This window comes from Panthera uncia, chromosome B1 (genome assembly GCF_023721935.1).
Source record: "Panthera uncia isolate 11264 chromosome B1, Puncia_PCG_1.0, whole genome shotgun sequence".
Taxonomy (NCBI): Eukaryota; Metazoa; Chordata; class Mammalia; order Carnivora; family Felidae; genus Panthera; species Panthera uncia.
Window position 1 is genome coordinate 160,399,469 of NC_064811.1, and position 22,915 is coordinate 160,422,383.

The 22,915-nt window shown below is 38.7% G+C and overlaps 1 protein-coding gene across 1 annotated transcript; it reads left to right on the forward strand.

Annotated features, from left to right (window-relative positions):
• Nucleotides 1-818: 818 nt before the first annotated feature.
• On the forward strand, nucleotides 819-18,424 carry GOLGA7 (golgin A7). The gene is made up of 6 exons (XM_049631484.1): nucleotides 819-894; nucleotides 1,103-1,234; nucleotides 6,240-6,392; nucleotides 13,118-13,219; nucleotides 14,292-14,354; nucleotides 17,014-18,424. The coding sequence occupies exons 2-5, from the start codon at nucleotides 1,124-1,126 to the stop codon at nucleotides 14,337-14,339; spliced, it is 414 nt and encodes a 137-aa protein (XP_049487441.1). The 5' UTR covers nucleotides 819-894; nucleotides 1,103-1,123; the 3' UTR covers nucleotides 14,340-14,354; nucleotides 17,014-18,424.
• The last annotated feature ends 4,491 nt before the right edge of the window (nucleotides 18,425-22,915 follow it).

Genomic DNA, 22,915 nt, shown 5'->3' on the forward strand with positions numbered 1-22,915 from the left:
TTATTGTATGCTATTTATATTTCCATAAAACTTTTAAAAATACAGTAAGAGAATATTCTTAAAATATATAAAATTCAGGATGAGATAGATAGTGGTGCTAACAAGTTATATCAGCCAGCACCAGCAGACAAGTTTAAGGTGGGGTCTCCTTGGCTGCCTTGCAAAAGTATGCTGAGTTAAGTGAGAGCCCCAGTGGTCAAGGAAATGAGAACTGCTTGTCCTCTCAGGCCACCTGAGGGATGTAGACTGGGGTACTGAATGAAAATCTTGGGGTAGGAGGATCAGTAACACCTCAGAGAATTGGAGGAAGGATGCTGGATGACAAAGCCCAAGCAGGTTCTTTGTCCTCTCTTCCTCCCACCCCTTTGCCAAAAGAAGTCCCTAGGCTTCTGCTTTCTGTTTACAAATTTGTGTGAGCAGTTTATTTGGTATAGAGTTGGGTGGTGTCCCACGTGCAAGCTAGGACATCCAATCAAGAGTGAAAATAACACCTTACATCAGTGATCAAAAACTACCTGGACGATGAATAGGGAAATGACACAATGTGACAAGGAAATGACACAACGTGGAAAATCCCGAGTTTTAGACCTCAGCAACCATCGGCAAGACACCGCGCTCCAAAGTTCTCCCCTTCCCCGCCCCGCCCAGGCTTTTCCTTCCTTATTGACTCCTCCGGGAGGGGCGGGAGGCGGAGTCAGCCTGGGCCCCGCCCGCTGAGCCCGCCTCCACGCCGCAGCGCGCAGCCTCACCAGAGTCGCTTTACGGCCGAGGAGAGGGTGGGTCCTCGCCTCGAGGAAGGACGCCGAGCTGAGGGGCGGGGAAAGAGGTCTTTTGCGGCAAGACGTAAGTGACGGCGTAGGCGGTGCGACTGCAGCTGGAGGGCAGAGGAGGCGGGTTCGTGTTTCCCGGGCCGAACCGGGCTGTGGGGGGCGCGGGGCCTGGGCCGGGGCTGTAGCTAAAGGCCCGCGGTGACAGCATGGGTGAAGGGGAGTGGGGCGGAAGAGGCCTTGGGCTGCTTTGGCCGGTGGGAGGGGGGGTGGGGGGCTGTCTTTGGTCCAGGCCGGGGATCTGACCCGTGGTTGGTGTCTCCCCGAACCCGCAGCGCGCCGGTCCTGTCCTCGCCATGAGGCCGCAGCAGGCGCCGGTGTCCGGGAAGGTATTCATTCAGCGAGACTACAGCAGTGGCACACGCTGCCAGTTCCAGACCAAGTTCCCCGCGGAGCTGGAGAACCGGGTACGCAGACTGGCTCCCCACACCTGCTCTGGGGCGAGGGAGGGGGACTCTTCAGGGACGGGAGGGAGTATGGGCCGACACCAGACCCGTTTGATGCCTGCCTCGCGGTTCTGAGGAGGGGCAGGCAAAGGAGGTGCCTTGGTCAAAGGAGAGCCACTAAGCAAGATGCGGTGTTTGGAGGAGGACAAATAAAGCCAAGCCCCTGAGTGTGATGGCCTTATAGAACTCGGTGGTGCCGAGTGCCGGGAATCTGTACCCGGCCAGCTGTCTTCTTACCTGGCCGTCTCCACACCTCCACCCGGGTTATTGACAACAGTGATGAGGAACTAATTCCTGAGGTTCCAAGCCACCTAACTCAGCATGTTGTAAACTATGACCTCCTACTTCGCCACGCAAGAGTAATCATCATCATTCTTGTGACTGGCGTTTGTGGCCATTGTGCTGGTCGCACTGCTCAGCAGAAAGGGTTTATTAAATGCTGTGCCAGACAGTTACAGACAGGCTTTCTTGGAACCTGAAAAACCTAGAACAGTAGATCGGCCTGGACAGGGAAATATCTCCGAACAAGGCCTTCAACTTGTTGTTCCCAGTTAAGATCACTGGGAGCCACCTGCGTTTTGATGCTTGCATATTGAAACTGTCCTCAGGATATAGGTCCCTTAGACAACTCTGCACACAGAAATGGAAGAAGGCACTGTTTCCTCTTTCTTAAGAGTTAGGGGGAAAAAATCAGTGAATTTTATTTTAAAAGTACAATGAAGTGAGCATATGTGACTGTGTGTTTTCTTGGGCCCGCATGTGCTCACCTACCCAAAGAAAGATCTTTTGGTCTTGAGCCATGTTACCTTACATTCAGTTTACTTTTCAGAGATCAGTTTCTGGTAAGATGGGAGCAGAGTTTTGTGCTCTTTTCTCCTTGATTGGGAAGTGAGCGACTGAGGTGATGAGGTGTGCTGTGGGTGTGGGAGTAAGAAATACTGGTCATGGGATAAGTGGGTGTAGATGATTCTGTGCTAGAGAAATGTGTAGCAGTCCTTTAAAATCAGCTTGTAACAAGGTAGGTGGTTCTACCTGATTGCCAAGTTTGGGAAATCAATGTATATCAATTATAGTGTCCTTCAACACTGTGGTCAAGTTAGTGACCCAAGTATGTTTCTTTAAATGCAAATGAAAGATCAGATATGCTTTTCTTTTCTTTCTTTCTTTTTTTTTTTTTTTTTGAATGTTTATTTATTTTTGAGAGAGAGAGAGAGAAACAGAGCATGAGCAGGGGAGGGGCAGAGAGAGAGAGGGAGACACAGAGTGGGAAGCCGGCTTCCAGGCTCTGAGCTGTCCGCACAGAGCCCCACACGGGGCTTGAATCCCACAAACTGCGAGGTATGACCTGAGCCGCAGTAGGACGCTTAATAAGACTGAGCCATCCAGGTGCCCCAGATCAGATATGCCTTTTAAAGAAGATTTCATATTAGTTTGTCTGTGAAATGCCACATAAATGCTACAGTTTATCATTGCAATGTTATGAGTTAACTCAGCTTGACACTGGCTGGACATTTCCACTGTGGTTTGAAGAGGTAGAAATTGAGCACGATGCCTGCTGGCTAGAGCTACCAAATGTTTTTTTTTGTTTTGTTTTTTTTTCTTTAAATAATTTAACATCACAGTTAACATACATGTTTTCTGTGTTAGGGTTTGTATGAAATGGATCAAATGTTTTATTTGCAAGCCTCTTATGGAAAGTCTGATGTACACTATTTATGTACTTTCAAATCATAGTGTAAACTATACACTTACTTGGATGTTACAAGATTTCTTTGTTTAAAGGTTTTAAAGTCAAACTTCTAACTCATAACTAAGCCAAATATATGTATGCAGAAACACATTAGCCTTCCACTCTGTGTGGTAGAGCCTTTATTTTATAGTCTGAATACAGAAACACAATGTAGTCACAGTACTCCACTGATTTTTATAGAAAATTGATGTTTCTAAATTCTGGAGGCCTTTTTACTTCTTTGACTTCAGATTATAGACCAGAACTGCTTATGACTCTGAGTACTATACGGAGTGTTATTTGGTGCTGTTCAGTTGTGTCTTTGAGGGATTTTTCTTCTTTTTTTCTTTTTAAATGTTTGGGTTAAAACACTAGTTTATGCTTTAAACTGCTTGGGAGAGCTTTTGATTTTCCTTTTAATGTGTTGAAATCAAATTTAAATTACAGGTTTAAATTTTCCTTGCTTTGTTTGATGGAAAATTGGAAGGTTTCTGTCTTTGTTTCTCTACTCCTTACCCTAGAAGTTGTACTGATTGCTCTGCCACTGGGGCTGATTTTCCTTTTGTGAGAACATCACACTTGGCAATTTAATAGAGGAAGAAACTAATATACAATGTTTTGTATTACTTTAAAGCAACACACACACACACACACACACACACACACACACACAGAGGCATTTGTACCCTTTAATCTGAGAGTGAGGGCACGTTCTGCCTGTTAACAAGTTTACTTTTTCCGTTGCCTGTTAGAATGTAATACTTTGATGCTTAAGTACTTTGTTGCCCGGACAATTCTTAAAGAAAGCCTTAGTCTAACTTTAGCCAAAATACAGACATCTAGACACCCTGGGTCTGGGTAGGAGAGAAATGAGTCAACTATAATTGAAGCATTTGTTCCCCTACATACCTTTAAAATATGTGTCTGCATCTGGTTCATAGAAATTACCTTTGACTTGTGATCACTTTAAGCTTCAGCCCCATGCTTTCTACCACATCATTCAACAAGAAACAAAATTTCTGGGAAAATGAGTCTGATTCCTATTTCCATTCTGATTTTCAATGTTTATTAGTCCAAATTTATGTTGGGCTCCCACTTCACAAATCTCCCAATTTTGTCATAGCATCTGTATCAGTCTTCAGGTACCCAAGAGAGAATACTGAAAGGTATTTTTCATAGTGAAGGGAGTGAAAGAAAAATGCCCACATTTGTTCTGTTGAACCCTCATATGTTAGGTCCTTTGCTCTTGCTGCTGTCTACCATGCTGTTTACCTTTTTTCCCCTTTCCTTTTTTAGTAATCTTTCAAAGAAATTCCTGACTTTTTAAATTTCTTTTTTAACCTTTTAAAAAAGTCCTTCATGTTGGTGGGTTGGTTGGTTTGTTTTTCTTTAATGATCTATGATTTGTTTCCATCCTATAAAGCATTACTGTCTTGGAATAGCTTTTTTAAGAATTCTTGTTTCTAGTATGATCAGTAATTCTGATCTGAAAAAAGATGTTTCTGGGTTGGAGCCCATGGTTTTGAATCACAAAGCCAAAGAAATGTAAATAATTCATGGAACCTTCCTTATCAGATCATAACATTTAAGTAAATCAATTGTGAGTGTTTGAAATTATTTAGACTTTTGTGGATTTGCTGATGTGACAAACTGAAGGTGTTATTTTAGGTATAATTGGGTAAAGATAACAATTTGTTACAAATATTTATTTGCAGAGTGAATAGAATTCATTTTCAGGGAATGAGAACTCTGACGTCAATTCTCCAAATGACCGTTCTTCAAGTGGCGGCTTCCCACACCATCTCTGCCCATCCAGCCCTTTTCAGAAACTCTTAATATTCTAGGAAATTAAAAGTAGTTCCTATTGAAAAAGCAGGAGAGCCACCACCATTTTAAAGTTCACATTAAAGTTTTTCATGCCGTTGGCTCACCACATCCTCACAGTTTTTCCACGCTCAGAACAAAACAATGATCACAACTGCCTCTAACCTAAAGGGTTTTAATAGCTTAAGGATGATGACCATAAATTGTTTTACATTTTAAAAAATTATGTTCGTGGGACTGTTTTGTCTCAAACTGTATATTGAAGTCCTTTGACTTTTTTCTGAGTCTATATGTATAGACTTCATAAAGGAGAGAATTCATATGTAAGGAGTTACTCTACTCGTTTCAGGAATAAGGGAGTTTGTGTGAGAGGGGCCCTATAGTAAGGACAGATAAGTTGTCCTTTGTTGTCAAGAATGATAGTGTGGCATGAAATACTCTACTAATGGGATGAAAATCCTAGGGTAGAGCACTGAGATGTGAAAGTACTGTTAGCAGAAGAAAGTGAAAGCAGATGATTAGAGTGAAAATGGAAGACAATGGTAGTATTAGGGTCAATGTGAGATAATGGTGTCACTGAATAGAAGGGTAACAGGAATGACTTGGTGTGAAGAATTGTGTGATAGTTTGAGATTTTGCCTTGTTCAGTGTGAGCTTTTAGTAAATTCCAGTGTTTAGGGACTCAATTTAAGATTACCTGCTCTGAGAGAGAGAGGCAAACCAACTTACAGGTGATGGAGAGTAAGGAGTGCACTTGTGATGAGCACCAAGTGATGTATGGAAGTGTTGAATCACTATGTTGTACACCGGAAACTAATATTACGTTGTATGTTAACTAACTGGAATTTAGATTAAAAAAAAACTTTAAAACAATAAAAAGATTACCTGTCCTTTCCAGATAAAGAGAACTTCTCCTTCCTTTTGTGCTCCCGCCATACTTTATATATGTGCCCACTGTAGTACTTTATCAATTTATTATGTCTTTATGTTTACATACCTGTTCTGCTTACATGACTTGTCAACTCCTGGAGGACTGAGTGTCTTGTTCATCTTCCTCAAAGGCCTGTCCTAACATCTGATGATAGGTGCTCAGTAAATGTGAATATAAGTGAATGGAAAATGGAAGGATTGTATAATTTTATTAAGTTACTTGAAACTCAGTATAGAGAATAAAGAGACACCATACTGAGCCTTGAAGATATCCAGTGTCCATAAGAGGGATAAGATTTAAAAAAAAAAAAAAAAAAAACTAAGCAGTTTCAGTAACATAGGTCCTGATTTAATCATCCAGGAGGTTTGCCAACTATTAGATAAGAATGTTGACAGAACAGCAGAATCAATTAGTGATAGCCAGCATTAGTGAGTGGCTGATCTTTTACCCAAAACTTACTTTAAATTCTTTTTTCCATACAGATTGATAGGCAGCAGTTTGAAGAAACAGTTCGAACTCTAAATAACCTTTATGCAGAAGCAGAGAAGCTTGGGGGCCAATCATATCTTGAAGGCTGTTTGGCTTGCCTAACAGCCTACACCATCTTCTTATGCATGGAAACTCATTATGAGAAGGTGAGCCAACCTTTGTTTTCACAAAATCTCTTAAAATCATAAAAAAGGTGAATTGATATATCCATGTTTATAACAGTTGCCATAAAATTTCAAGGGCATTTATAATAATAATTCAAATTCTGTCATTGCTCCTGTGTAGAGAGCACATAGTAGAGATTCCTGAGTCTTCAGAAACCAGTCAAAATTCATCTGTTAACATAGAGTTGACATACCAATGTTCAAATTGACTTACACTTAAGATTGTAGAAGATCTGTATTCTCATTCTATCTAGCTTTTTGAGAATCCTTTTACTTTTTTCCCCAAGTCTCTGTCTTCAGTCTTATCCTCCAGCTTGAGTTCTTCTCTTTTCTTTCCAACTGCCTGCTAGACCTGGAGGTGCCAGCTTCTCAATGTAGATGTCCAAAAGGCAAACCTCACACCTCCCCATTTTGTTTAATAACACCCTTCCTTTTTCAGTACCATCTTTAGGTGTGGGGGATGAAGAAGAGGGAAAAATTTATCAGTTGTCAAAGACTGAAATATCTGCCATTTTCCCATTCATTAACTTTTCATGATTTCTTCTGCCAATGCTCTAATGTACGCCCTTATTACCTCTTAGACTGTCGAAATAGTGTGATGAGTTTCATTTCTTCCATTCTTTCACTTGTCCAAACCATCTATTGCTGCCTTCATGGACACTGCATTACTTCCTCTAGCACTCCTATAAATTCGGAGGCCTCTCCTGGCTTCCCATTCACTGCCAGTGAGTAGAGCTCAAGCCCTTTCTCCAACTGACCTCAGGCCTCCCTTTCCAGCTTTCTCCCGCCCCTTTCTCACTGTATCTTTTGGCCAAACCCACTTCCTCGCTGGGCACCAAGCATACCCTCCTAGGTTTTCCTCCACCTATAATGCCACTCTCCCTGTGTTCAAGTCTCACCAAACCCTTAGGTGCCTCTGTCCTGTAACCTTTCCTTACTCTTCTAATTAGTATCTTTCTGACCTATGTATCCCCGCATTTTATTTATGTCTCTTTTCCTGGCACTTACCTCTCTGGACTTTTGAATGTAGCAGTTTGCTTTCTTATTTGCCCTTTAAGTATGTATTTTTCTTGAGGTCAAGGACAGTGCCTTAACTGTTTTGTGTCCCTCTTCATGCATAACACCATGCCCTGGGTGCATTAGGTGCTCACTGAATATGTATTGAATTTAAGTCAATCAGAGTAAACCCCTAATACATCGTTTAATTTTGAGCATGTTTAGCAACTGAAATGCTATACGGGTATCTGTACTATACCCCACACAACAGAACTGTCCCCGTGGTTGTCTTGCACTCTGTGTAGTAGAGAGCAGAGAGTTGCAGCTAAATTATTTTTGTGAGTTACTGGCTGGAGATGCTGCCATATTCATTAGCATCCTGACGTGAATTGTGTTAGTTTTACTAAAAAGGGTATATCTAAATAACTAAATTAGTTGTTATATTTTTCTCCCTATTATACAGAGAACCAGCCAACTTTCATTCCTGTTTAATATTCAAAATCAGAAGTTGTAAAGGATCAGTATCAGCTTTCAGTCTGTGTTTTGTCTTAGCAGCTTCTCTTTAATAGTACACTTGCTGAGTGAAGGGACAAGGGTTTCATTCATTTGATAAATATTTATCGAAAGCCTACTATGTGCTAAACAATGCACAGGGGATATAATGGAATAGGACAAACATCATTACTGACCTTGTAGTATTTATAATTTAGTGGTAACAACTGATGTTAAGGAAACAAAACCAACTAAATTATTAATGGCAATAAACGTCTTGAAAAAAACAAACTTTCCCATGATAGAAAATAATAGGAGAGACCTAATTTAGATTGTGTGGTCAGAAAAGGCCACTGAAATGGTAACATTTAAGCTGCTAAGTGAAGGCTACAAATCGTCCAGACCATTCAGGCAGAGAGATGGTAAATAAAAAGGCCCAAAGAGCATGATGGGTCCTGGGAATTGTAAGAAGGCCAGTGTGGAAGAGAGGGGCTGTAGGTGAATTTGGAGAGGTAAGGAAGGAGCTGTGTCATGTAGGAGTGTGTAGTCCATGGAAAGATATTCAGACTTTATTTTCAGTGCAGGGGGGAAGCTATTTCAAGGTCTTAAGCGGGAGAGTGATATGATCAGATTTTCATTTTAAAGCAATTTCTTTGCTCTGGAGGGAAAAAAAGATACAAAAGTGGAAGTAGGGAAACCAGGTACAATGCTCCATAGAAATCCAGACAAGAGATGACGATAGCTTGGACAGGGAACAGAGCAGTAGAGATAGAAGGAAGTGAACAAATTCAAGGAATATGTTGATAGTAGAACCAAGATTGAATGAGAAGCTGGATGTAGGAGGGGAGGGTAAGGCTGAATTCATATGGATAGAAACTAGGTCATCCGGGGATGGTCATTTAAAGAAGTATGTAATATTGCCAATTTAAAGTAGAATTACATCCTCCAGAGAGAGTATTTTGTTCAAGCCTGGTAGAGTTGTCATTTCACTACATTTCACATTTGTTAATACAATTTCAGTTAGCTTTTATTTATCCATGTGCATTTACTGAAATAGATACAGAAACCTCCTTCTAATATCAGTTGTAAAAAGAAGTGGGTAATTGGGTTCCAGCCAACTCATTCACTAATTATAGGATCATGGACAAATTAATCTGAATTCTTTCAACTATAAAATGGGTATTAGAATTAATGTATTTCCTTACATATGGTAGATGCTTAATAATAAATAGTGTTTTCTTAAGATAAATATAAGGGGCACCTGGCTGGATCAGTCAGTAGAGCGAACGACTCTTGATCTTGGGGCTGCGAGTTCGAGCTCTACGTTGGGTGTGAAGATTACTTAAAAATAAAATCTTTAAGGAGTACCCGGGTGACTCAGTTGGTTGAGCATCTGACTCTGGATTTTGGCTCAGAACATGATCCTAGGGTTGTGGGATCGAGCCCCATGTTGAGCTCTGCACTGAACGTGGAGTCGGCTTAAGATTCTCTCATTCTCTCTCTCTCTTTCTCTCTCTCCCTCTCTTCCTGTGGCCCTCTCCCTTGCACAAGTGTGTGCATGTGCTCTCTATCTCTAAAATAAAATAAAAATAGAGATATTATTATAAAAATAAAATTTTAAAATAAGTGAGAATTTAGTGTATATACATATATACACATACACTAACTTAAGTGTTTACATATATACACACATACATGTTTTAATCAGGTATTTGTGAACTCATATACAATTTTTTTTCAAATATGAGTAATCTTTTTTAGCAGCTGCTGGCTTATTTAGCTGCTAAAACATTTGGTAGCTTTTAATTAAAATCCCTTTGACTGGGGGCACCTGCCTGGCTCAGTTGGTAGAGGATGCAACTCTTGATCTCAGAGTTGTGAGTTCAAGTCCCACATTGGGTGCAGAGCCTACTAAAAATTGATTAATTAATTAAAATTAAAATATATATATATATATATATCCCTTTAATTACTAGTCTTGAAAGGCAGTTCTCAGTATCAGAAATAAAGTGGAAATTGATCCTAATATATGTTTTCACTTGGGTTCATAGGCAATATAGAAGGCACTACTTTATATGTCTAACCAAAGTTTCTTTTTATGGGGTTTTATAAAGCAAGTAAAGACCAAATAAAATTAGTCAAGAAACCAAAATTTAAGGTGTGGCTACATGTTTTAAGTAGGTGATTTTACTGGACAATGAATAACTAGATCACGCAAAGTGAACAGCTGGAATGGTCCTAATTAAGATATAATGTATTTATACTTTCAAAAGAAAAATTTTAAATGTATATTTGTAGTTTTGATAAAATGATAAAAGTGTAAGAACAGCTGCCTTCTCCCTCCCTCCAGTTTGTCCCTTAGGAATTTCTGTGCTATTATTTTCTACTTTATGAAAGAACAGGCTTGAGTCATTTAGTCTGTATTGTTTTAAAGACTAAAATTTTTAACCTACAAACAGAAAGCCTAATATAATAGTACTTACGCTTTGTCATGTGAGTTAAATTTTTTGAAATTGTAAATAAGCCTTTTAAAACTCACTAGAACAATCATGCTTTTTTCCCCTGTAATGTGCTATTTATTGATTTAAAATGAAGATAAAGACTTCAGTGTTATTTCTCTATTGTTGCTGGCCATTATAATTGGGGAACAAATGGGCTTGTAGAAGCTTCTCCTCTCAGTAGCTGTCTGCCTGGTTCATAACATCCTTTCTGCTTATGTGCTGTAATCTGTAAAAGGAACAAATTAGAAGGAACTTAGATATTTTCTGAAAATACTAAGATCCTGCTGTTCTTGCTTAGCCGCACTTAGGATAGTTTTTCTTAAAGGTCTGTATTTCTTCTTGAGGCTTTCTCCAGTTTAATATTCTCAAGGAGGATAATAAATAGTCTTTGCTGAGGTTGGATTGTCTTCAGCTTTGTAAATATTACACAGATTGAGGTTTTGTTGAGGGTTTGAGGATAACAGATAATTTTGTCCAATATTCTTGTTTGTTTTGACATTGATTTACCAAAAATAATAAACTGTGAGCAAAACGTCAACATAAAGTTTCCTAGGAGTGAGCATGCTGATTTGTCCTGCCTGGGATGCAGTGTGAGTTTACTCATGTTAAAGCTTTCTTGTTGCTGAAGAGACTAAGACAGTCCTGCCTTCCCCAGAGCAATATTAAGAGGATTTGGAGCTTATGCAAAAAGAAGACATTGTTTTGTTTCTGAACTGATACCTAAGTGCACATGAATGTTATTAAAGTTTAAGTAAAAACTTTGCACATCAAAGTTAATGCTTGAATCAAATAAAGGCATGCTATTTCTTTGCCCGTAACCTGTGCCCAAGGAGTGAGGGAGGAAAGCTGTTCTGAAGGAATCCTTTCTTTGCAACCAGCCATGCAGACGCTTTTCTGACTGCCACCCCCTAGTGTAAAGGTACTGGAGTGAGGGTACACCGACTCTCCAATTTCCAGTTCTGTCAGATAAGCTGGGAAAGAAATTGGACAGAAGATTGAGCGTCCTGACTTGGGCACCTTTATGGGCTACTTCCTTACATTTGTTATTTTAGCATGATTGATAAACTGATAAAATGTACCTAAGATTTTTTTTTGCCCATAAAGACCAAGCATTACTCAGGTTCTTTGTGAGTTGAAAATAGAATGATAATTCTATTATCTAGGTAATTAGGTTAAAAAAAAAAATTCTTCAGAAGTGGTATTTTTTAAGTTTTTTCTTTTAATGTTTATTTTTCGAGAGAGAGCATGAGTTGTGGAGGGGCAGAGAGCGAGGGAGACAGAATGTGAAGCAGGCTTCAGGCTCTGAGTTGTCAGCACAGAGCCAGATGCAGGGCTCGAACCCACAAACTGCAAGATCATGACCTGAACCGAAGTCAGACACTTAACCGACTGAGCCACCCAGCTGCCCCAGAAGTGGTGGTATTCTTAATTCACTACTTAACCCTGCAGACTGTTCTTTTAATGATATCATGCTCTTTTAGAACATGAGATTGTAGTATTCCCAAAGATGTAACTTGAATGAATTTATTTAAATTTCACTTTCCTTCAGTAAGAAAATCCACTATACAGACTACCTAGTGTTTAAAATTCTAAATCAATTTATACGAAAGTACCTAAATTGTAACATCCTAATTTTGTTAGTTTGCCCCGGTGCATTGTAGACCCACTCTTAAATTGTTTCTTAATTTCCAACTATTTTCATACAGTTCTTTTTCCCCTTTATGTTGTGATTGCGCTTATCTGTGACTTTATTGTATTCTGGTAGTATGAATTTAAGAAAATATATAGTAATTAAAGAACTGGATCAAAGCCTTTTTGAACATTAGAGCCAAAAAAGGGTTATTATGATGACTTTGAATCTGAAATAAAACATGTAACTCTTTGATTTTGTATATAACTTTTAAGATTTATTTTCCCCTAGCTTATCGGTCTCAAAATTGCCCTTGTTAAAGCTGGAGATTTGGCAATTTCCAGAAGTTCCTTTGTATCCTATCTGGTTTTTGTCTGCATTTGCTTTGACTTTTACAACCTTAATGCTAAACTTATAAATTGAAGTTCCCATCGAGGACACAAGAGCAAACTACAGAGTAGCACTATATGCAGACACGGAAATGATGGAAGACACTTGTCATCAGAAACTCCATAGCCACTGACAGTCACGTGCTTTACAAAGGAAATAAACTTTTCCGTTTTAAACTAACTGGGCTATCTTCTATCTTTTGTTATGGGCTAACTTTGTATCATTACTTACAATTGATGAAAACATACAAACAAGAGAAACAGCAGTTCTTCAGTGTTAAAGGGGACGGAAGGCCAAGAACTACTCTTGGTATTAGAAGGTATCACACTGACAACACCTTATGAGTGGGAAAGGGAAAAGTACAACTAACTTTTGTGTATGTGAGCATCCACTTATTTCTCTGTATCCAGGATTGAGATGACAGGGGGCAGGGAGGAGGGGCCGGCACTCATGCTTTTGTGTGCATTTGCACTTTCACCGTATTGAAGATAACTTGTGACTCGCCGAGTCCATCAAACTGTGCTGAATGTTGTGTACAACTGGTGTGTGCCACATACTCAGAGCTGTATCCCTCCATATGAATATCTATTTCTGATTTTGAAAACTAATTCCACTGCCTGAGTATTTGGAGATCCAGCTGCTACTTAAGGTAAAATCTGATGATGACATAAAAAGCTGTGGTGTTTCTTTTCTGTCAGGTTCTGAAGAAAGTGTCCAAATACATTCAAGAGCAGAATGAGAAGATATATGCTCCCCAAGGCCTCCTCCTGACAGATCCCATTGAGAGAGGACTTCGAGTTGTATCTTTTTAGTCCAGATCATAAGGTCTAAATATCTATAAAAAGAAAATTTTGACGGTACTCTTGGGCATCACCTGGAGAGAATTTAACTCCTTTCTCATGTATTTATTTGCCCTAGGAATCTTCTGTGTGAATTGCATACCTACCATAAGCCTCTTGTCTCCAACATTTTTCTTAAAGCAAGTCTCCTTCCTTTGCAATTGTGCAGGTCTCTGGATTGTTTAATATTCTGGTTACCGTCTTTCTTGGTGGTTCTGAGGGCATCTTGTAGTAATAATGGGGGTGGTATGAGTAATGCATTTCAGCTGCAGAAACTCTGAACCTATAGCCTCTTTGAAATGCATAAACTCATAATGTGTGGTGAGACTTGTCATCCAAATGAATTGCAGTTCCATGGGGGTTCATCTGACTAGTTGAAATCAGTTACAGCTGCCAAATGTATCATTTCATTACCTTTGACATACTGTGCATATTTTTAGAGGCAGTAAGCTTTGAAACTCACTAAGTGAATTTGGTAAATAAAATTGCAAGAAAACTAATTTAACTTGATAACTGGAGTAATGAGTAAAATAAATTTTTTTAAAAACCTAGGTCAGATAATCCCAGGCCTTCCAGCTGATAATAATTTCAGCAGTTTTATTATCTTCCACAGCAGTGGTTCTTAAACTTTTAGAGGTCATGAACCCTCTCCCAGGAAAAAGTTAGCAAATAATTTCAGGGCATTTTGAACCCCTGAATTCATTACCTCCTTCAGTTCTCAGCCAAGAACCCTCTAGCTTCTACACTATAGCATCTTTTTCCAGAATTTTTTTTTTCTTTCTTCAAAAAATAAATAATCAGTGTTTGAGAGGGAGGACATGTGGAGTACTGCAGGCAGTTACATTTCTTGAAGTTTTTGGCAAGATGGAGAAAGCATCATGTTTAACTTGGGTAGGAGAAATCCTTAATAATTTAAAAATGAGCAAAGCGAATTGACAGCAAAGTCTGCACAGATCACACACACCATCTTGCCATGGTCCCCTTTTATATGTTCCATTCTACAGTGTGTTTTCTTAACAGCCATGCTGTTTAGATTGAAATCACCATTTATGAAGACAGAGGCATGAGCAGTGGGAGATAAACCATCGAATTAAAGGTAAAAATAAAATTATATGACGTATATGCAGTTTTTATCATTTATAGCATGCGTGAATTTTCTTTCCTGCATGGTAAGTAAATCTTTAGATTATGGCATAGTCCCTATATTGGCTTTATATTTAAAATGTGTATTTAGCCCAAATTCCGTTTGGTGATCTAGAATTTAATCCTGATTTTTTTCCCCCTGTACTATTTTCAGACTGGTTTTCTTACTTTGTTTTAGGGCATGTTTTGGTTTTTTTTTTTTTTTTTTGGGGGGGGGGTTCTTGTTTTAGTATTTCAAGGCAATCCTAGACATTCAAATAGTTGGATTTTGCATATAAAAATAATTTCAGTGATTGCCCTGCCCATATGATGAATGGCTTTAATAACCAAAGAAACATTTCAGAGTGGAGGGGGAGATTCTGAATATTTCATTTATTTAAGTGGCTTCATTGCCCTGTAGAAGAAACCATACCCCTAGTGGGTAGAACCATAAATGTAATTCTTTTGTTTAGAATATTTATGTTCTTCTATATCCATATAATGACTCTGAATAAGTGAGAAATACATTAGTTAATACTGATGGGAGTCTGTAAGCAAATCACGTGGAAGCCATAGTACATGAGCATAGCCTTCTAAGTAACAGAAAATCGTACCTCATGGTTTCTGCTGATTTCAGTCACGCACACTTTCTGCAGTGCTCTGCTACCGTACTTTCCTGATTGGCCGTTTGCAGGTATGTGTCACTAACTCACAGCACAGAAACAGATGCTACCAAAGCAGACATACTCTTCCTTCCAGGGCAACAACAATAATAACTGCCACTTTGAGAGCACCTGCTCTGTGCCAGGTATTATACAAATGGTATTTCTCATTCTTATAAGAATTCTGCAAAGTATTTTCTCCATTTCACAGATGAGCAAACCAAGGTACAAACAGATTATATGGTGTTCTCAAAATCATTCAGTTTAACACATTTTGGGATATGAACCCAAGCCTGATTGACTGGAAAACCAGTTTTTACACCATACTTCGTATAAGTACTTGCAGCAGCAGAAACATGGGGAAAGGGAAGAGTTCATCAGATTATTATTTATCTTCCCCTTTTCTTTTTCAAGACTTTCTTTAAAAATACATTTTGTCTGCCCCTGCACAATTTATCAAACCCTATAAACCAACCAGCATTCCAAGGCTGCCGCCTTTTAGCACTAGTGAAATTGTCACCTGAATTCTTTGACTTTGAAAGCCGAAAATCTAAATAATGACATCCTCTGCCATGTGTTTCATTTCTTTTAAAAAGGGCTTGTTTGGGAACACTTAGTGTTACTTGTTCATACACTTTCTCGTGTACAATTTCCAAACTGGCATTTCTCAGTTGAGCAACCGGGAACCTTAAAGTGTGGTTTTTGTTATGTGCCATTGGAATAAGTTTATTTTATCAATTGCAGCTGTGTTGACTTGGCACAACCCATTTGTCATGACTCGTTTTGCAGCTATTATTGCTAAATATAATGTCTTTCTGAGGTGGTGTGGGGTTTTGAGCAATTACACACCAGAGACTAATCTATCAATAGTTAGGCAACTGTGAAATTTTGAAATGGGAAAGATTTACTTTAGGAACTTCTGGATAGTTTCATGAATGCAAATATTTTTGTTCAATTTGGTTTTTAGAGCTGTGTGTTCCTCGGGCCAGGATCTAGCATGGGCTGAGGTCTTGGAGGAGGGGGAGAAACTGTAAGAATAATTAATTCGATTCTGCCATTTTTCTTAAGTCTCTAAGTTTTCTGCAGGTTGAAGCATTATATGAGAGCTAATGATTTTAACAACAACAAAAAAAGAAAATACACAAATCATGGAGATGGCCTTTATTAAAAAAACACTTAAAATATCTTTATTAAAGATTGATGGTGTTTTCTCTTTGGATTATCTTGTTTATTTAAAAAATTGGAATGTATCATTCTGTCACAATAAATTAGTGATGATAAAAATAGCTAACTTTTGTTGGTGTTTATTATGTGCCTGCACTATTCTAAATGCTTAATTTTAATCATCACAACAACACTACAAAGTAGTAGTATTATCCCAGTTTTTTTCAGATGAGGAAACTCAGGCACAGAGAACTTAAGTTACTTATCTAAAGCTAAAAACTAGTAGGCAGCAGTTGAGGCAGCCTGGCCCCAGATTTGCTACTTCACCCTGTGCTGTACTATATTTTATGGTGTGATTGGTCAGAGATTGAAATATAGAGGGCTTGGGGTGCCTGAGTGACTCAATTGATTAGGCTTCTGCCTCTTGGTTTCAGCTCAGGTTATGATCTCACAGTTCATGAGTTCAAGCCCCATGTCAGGCTCCATGCTAACAGTGCAGAGCCTGCTTGGGATTCTCTTTTTCCCTCACTTTCTGCCCCATTCGTGTTCATTTGTTTTCTCTCTCTCTCTCTCAAAATAAATAAAAAGAATCATCCTTCTTAAAAAAAAAGAATAAGAAATATACAGGGCTTGCATTTCTGGACTGCTGGGCTATGTACTTGCTTAGTCAATTAGTACAGATCCAAGTATTCTGTTAGATAGACCGTAGCGCACTTATTAGGACCTCTGATCAGTTGGTGTGAGAGACTTGTTTTAGAGGTTATTTTTAGCATCCCTTTCTAAAACTCCTCCTTTTCCTAACTACAGATCCCTCCTCCAGCTGGGACCCTCATCTATCCACTGGCCGATCACAGAGTGTCCCCTACCTCCTCTCCAGAGCATCATTCCTTTGTATCTGCTGCCAGAGCCACGGTGCCATTTACTCCAAGGACTAACTTTCTAAAATTCCACACCTGGAGTGACCTCTGGTCACTCAGCATCCACTTTGTGTCTCCAAATTGTGTAGGACTCTGTAATCTCTTGATTAGTTTCTGAGAAAACATAATGAAGCATTTCACTTTTTTTATTCAAAGCCGTTAATAAAATAAGCCGTTGGTCAGCCCAACACAAAATTCATTTCTTACCTGCCACCAGGACAGTGGTTCTCTCATTCCTGGGGCCAGCTTCCCAGGTGGCTTGAGACTTCAGCGAGTCCCATCTTAGCCAGTGTTCAGTCTTATTTCCCCCAAATTCAGAAAATGCTTTTCTCCGGGATTTTGGTGAAAGGTAGGCCGTGTCTGTGGTTTTGCTAACGCATCTCCCAGATCTCATAGACCTACCAGTTTTGCCATGGCCAAAATCTTAAAGATCTATTTCTGCTGTTCAGTTTCTTCAACGGAAGCTCATTGGAAAAACAATGTATAATGTTACTTGTTCTATTATAACAGTTATTCCTAATTAAAACAGTATTTAATGCAATTTCCAGTTATTTTTCTTTGGAGAATTTTGTTATTGCATTACCTTGAATGTTGGGAAGATGTAGTATGTGTTGCGTGTTCCTTACAAAAATAAGTAAGCACAATAAAGTGGATGCTAAACCATCAAACACATAAATGTCCCTGCTGTGTCCCTGAATGTGTAATAAGCAAGTATAATAAATATTTTAATTATAGTTTTGTTATAAATATAACTTATGAGAAAAAAATTTGATAGGAATAATACCGTATATTGCTAATTTTTAACTGTCCCTACTGGCAAACCTTATGATTCATAGATTTTTCCTCATATACAGTATTCAGTGCACAGAAATCTTAGGATTGGTTCAAGTACAGTAAGTTCAGTGATTTCCAACTAAAACTCTCAAGTCCGAGTTCGTGTTTATAGTTCTTCTGGCTGTATGTTCTTAGTGTCAGGGTTTCTTATGCCCTCCATTCATCTTCGGGGTTTTGAGAGCACTGTATTTGCAAGAAAGTTAAGAAATATATTAGGAAAGAATGAAACAGTTAAAAGTTTTACTTTCAGAGATACTGTAGGTGCTAATACTGGATTTAATCTTTCAGATTTAGTTTCTTTTATGGATCTGTTATTCAGTAAATCCCATCAGTCTGTGTAATATTTTAATTGTATAAAATTCCTTTGTTACTTTATAGCCTGTGATAGTGTATCTCTCTGCCTTTTAAACCTGTTGCAATAACTTTGCTGAAATAATAACACATTAGTAAAACTTTTCTTAAACAAATTGTCTCTGTGTCGTATTTGTTGTGATTTGGTAAAGTGATACAGTATTAAATTTGGCAGATAGATAATACTTGTAGAATCTGTGTAGACGATTTTTAAACACCTTACATTCATCACACTTTTCAGTTTATATGCTTTATCTCATAAGAGGCAGATATTTCAGCTAAATATAAACACCAAGAAATAGTCCCTAATAGTAAAAAATGTATTCGATTAAGGAAATAAAAGATTAGGATGTTTGGGGTGCCTGGGTGGCTCAGTCGATTGAGCGTCCAACTTCGGCTCAGGTCATGATCTCACAGTTCATGGGTTCAAGCCCCACGTTGGGCTCTGTGCTGACAGCTCAGAGCCTGGAGCCTTCTTCGGATTCTGTATTTCCCTCTCTCTCTCTCTCTCTGCCCCTCCTCCACTCCTGCACGCGCGCGCGCACGCGCTCTCTCTCTCTCTCTCTCTCTCCCTCTCTCAAAATTAAACATTTAAAAAATTTGAAGATTAGGATGTTTCATTAGGAAAAAATCAGTTATTGTTAGCTATCTTGGATCATCTGATGACTTTTTAAAATGAAGTGCATTTGTAGAGAATAACTGCTTATATAGTCCATATTCTGATTTTTGTGAAATTATTTTTCTTTATAAGATTTTCAGCTTCCCAATTACACTAATAAATAGTAAATAGTACTCAGGTGGCCAGTATTCAGAAAGGAGGTCATTAGACCTGAATTAAGTTCCTTCTGTATTCCACTTGGCCCTGGCTCCTAGCCTAAAGTCATAGTTTGTCAAGAGTAACATGCTTTTGTTTCCTGTTTTGTTGTTTTAAGTCCATATAAGGGAGGTCAGAGTGTTGGTGCTAGATTTCATTTATACACTGCTCTTCCCTGCCCCACCCTAACCCTTCAGACTCCATGAGGGCAGAAGTGGTTTCTACCTACCCTTGGATCTATCCCTAACCACGCATCATCATGCAGGGTGTTAAATCTATTTAACAGGTTTGTTAAGTGAGTAAGATATAGGCTGACTGGTCATTAGCAGAGTTACTTCACTACATCTTGATTAGTAAGGTGTTTGACTTGATAATATAGTGATTTGTATACTCCCCTTGTAAAGTTCTAAGACTAGAAAGATCTCTGCGGTTTAAACTCCACTAAAGTAGACTTGCATAGAGATAACTACTCTTGAGGATTCCAGTGTCCTGTAGATAAGAATTCCCAGGGAAAGGAAAGGAATTACATTCAAAAAAATCTGAAGTACATTGGTATGTAAATAATGAATAAGCCACCAACTCCTACTTTGTCCTTTTTATTATTCTGTGTATCATTGACGTTGCCAATAAGTGATCCTCGTCCTCATCTGTGTTTGGTTGGAGGATAAACAATAAATATAAGCGTTACACAGAAACCAACTTTAATCTGCAAATGTGTAAGGTGTGAGGGATTTTATTCTTCCTCCCACCAAAGCTGTAGTAAGTGGTTTTACAACAGTACTCCACAGTACTCAAAACTTGGAAATGTGTACAGGGTAGCAAACATGGGCTGTGAATTATAAATGCCAAAAGGTAGGTTCTTTAACCACCTAAGTTCTAGGATCGTTAGCTTCAAAATGAGTAAACACAGAATTATTAATAAAGGTTATAGCTCTTCTGTATTGTATCCTAAGTTCTTCCCATATATCTCAAATGGTGCAGATGTGAAGTTCTATGAAATTCTACCTACAACCAGGAAGCCCTGTAGGAATTGAATGTCTGCTTTAAAAAAAAAAAAGCCTCTACTGTGCAAAAAGAAATAATTTTATAAATCAGGCACAACCAATGATTTTTGGTTAAGAGTCACTGTCAAGTTAAAATGAATTTATGCCAGCAGAATTTTCTGATTTTTTAAAGTAGCATCTAAGCAATAGAAGTATTTACTGACCTTATAAAAACTTATTTAACTTTGTACTGCCACTTTTTGCTTTGGTAGTGAAATCTTTAATCTTCAGAATCGTAAATCACCTGTCTTTGAAGAATTTTTTTGTTTCAATTACAAAGAGTTCTTTTTTAAAAAAGAAGGTGGGCAGGGGGGAGCTAAAAAATTAGTCCATTGGTTGCCAGATCTGCTCTTGATCTTAATGTTTCTGTCCATGTATATATGTTCTTACCCCATATTTTCACAGAGCCATTTATTGCCAGGAAATGAACATCATAATTTGTATTCAAAATGTTTTGGCAATTAGTCTTCTGAGAACAGCCAAATGTCAAACAACATAACCATAGAGGCTTAGATTCTGTGATATATAAGGACTCAAAAACAGATGTAATGTGACCTTTTCTTTCCAATTAAAGGATTGGTGTGCACATTTGCATAATATCTCATACAATGTACAAATGTTTTAGTCTAATTCCTAATTTCTTAGGATTATGTGCTTGAAAAAGCAACATGATTATAGATGTTGCTGTCTACTTTTAAAATGAGTGATGCTTCAGTTAAACCATTAGGAAAGGCCTAACAGCATGTTGTGGGCATTTTTAATACTGCAGAAAAAGATCTTCACTTAATGTCTAATGATATGGAGGGACTACATCAGGATAGGAGAAATCGCCTTTTAAGTAACCAGAATTCCCAACAGAAACCATATTGACAGAAACTTCACCAAACCCTGCCGGCAAGAGCTACATATTAAAAATATCATCCTTGATAGAGATTCTGTGAGAAAACTCTGAGGAGGGAGAAAAAGTTGCTTGTATACACTGATTTCTATTCCCAAGTTCTATGTAGACTTGGAATTCACCACAATCTTTCTATTTATCAAGGAAATGTGTGGTGTCAGGATAACAATGCAGCTGCATATTAACTATATGGAACAGTTAAAGACAGAAAGGAAAAATGCCTCTGGGACTAGAGGGAGCACTTAGGGACAAATTTAGCCTAATCAATTCATTCCAAAGATAGGCTTATTAAGAACTTAAAGAATTATTTGCCTGGCAAAGTTCTAATACGATTTTTTTATGGGACTTGACATGCTGGTTCTAGAAAATGTGAGACATGCCCTACAACTAGCAAGATCTATTAAGTTGCAGTACTGAGCATGGGGCACTGTTACAAGCACAAACTCACAGAACAATGGAACAGAATAGAGACCCAGATGCAGACTCAAGCATGTGTGGTGGGCTGGATAGTCTCCTTTTGCCCCTCTAGATTCTTTCTCCTCCTTGTGCTCCTTTATGTTCTAGAAAACTGATCCCTGTGGACTGCATCAGCCAGGCTCTCTTGGCTTCCAATGAGAGGAATGAATGAGCAGGAAATCTAAGCATGGTTCACTGGTTTGTGGGGGTGGCTACTTGGCCAGCTGCTTGGGGATGTAGGAAGACAAAAGTGGAAGGCTGGTGAGTAGAGGAACACTCTGGAAGAACCTCTAGGAAAGGTCTCAGAGTGTGAAGAAATCCATATGCCATGTAAATGCCCACTAGATATAGCATCCACCGCAAAGAGGTTCTCACTGTGGAAGTGGAGAGTCCTTTGGTGGCAGTCAGCCTCTTCCCAGCCCCATGGGACCATGGGACCATGTAAACTAATCATGGCAGCACAGGTGGAAGTTACCTATGACTCAACAACACAGACTTCCTCTCATTGTGACTGATCTGGGTACTGCCACTGCTGAGTGCCCGAATGGCAAACAGAGGTCAATGCTAAGCCCCGAACAGGGCACTATTCTCCAGAGGGGGTTCTGATAATAACAAACTGGACTTTTTTTTTTTTTTTTTTAAGATGGGGAGGAGGGGCAGAGGGAGAGAGAAAAAGAATCTTAAGCAGGCTCCACACTCGGTGCAGAGCCCGACATGGGGCTCGATCCCACAACCTGACCGAAACCGAGAGTCAGACGTCAACCGACTGAGCCACCCAGGTGTCCCCTAGACATTTTAATTACTGAATTGGGATTGTGTTTTGTGACTTATAATGATCATGGGATTTTTTTTTTTTCAACCAAAAGTGACAAGAGTAATCATGGACCTTCCTCAGTTTTCATCCATGGGCAGGGGAAGAACTTTACCCAACAAATCAATGTAAAGGCACAAAAATAATATTGGAGACAAAAGTAAAGTTGCTTTATGCTGACATTCCATAGGTTATACTAATTGATATATGTACACACAATTCATGCATTATTACCATGTTATTTTTGGATACACACATATATGGTAAAATATGTCCATATGCCTGGGAACAATAAACACTAAGTTGACTGAAGCTGGTGGTTACCCACAGAGAGGGAGGAAAGATAATGGGGTATGAAAAAGGAGCATAGGGCTTAGATTGAATTTGTAATGTGAAATGGCTTATTATTTTCTATACGTTTACAAATTTTATAAATTTTATTACAAAAACAACCACATGTATTTGTCAATACAAATTACTATGTATACACACCAGCTAACATCCTCATATCACCATGGGCTTTGATAATTTGGACACAATACCCACCACCCCCTGGGATTTCACTTAGGTCTCTATTTTCAATTT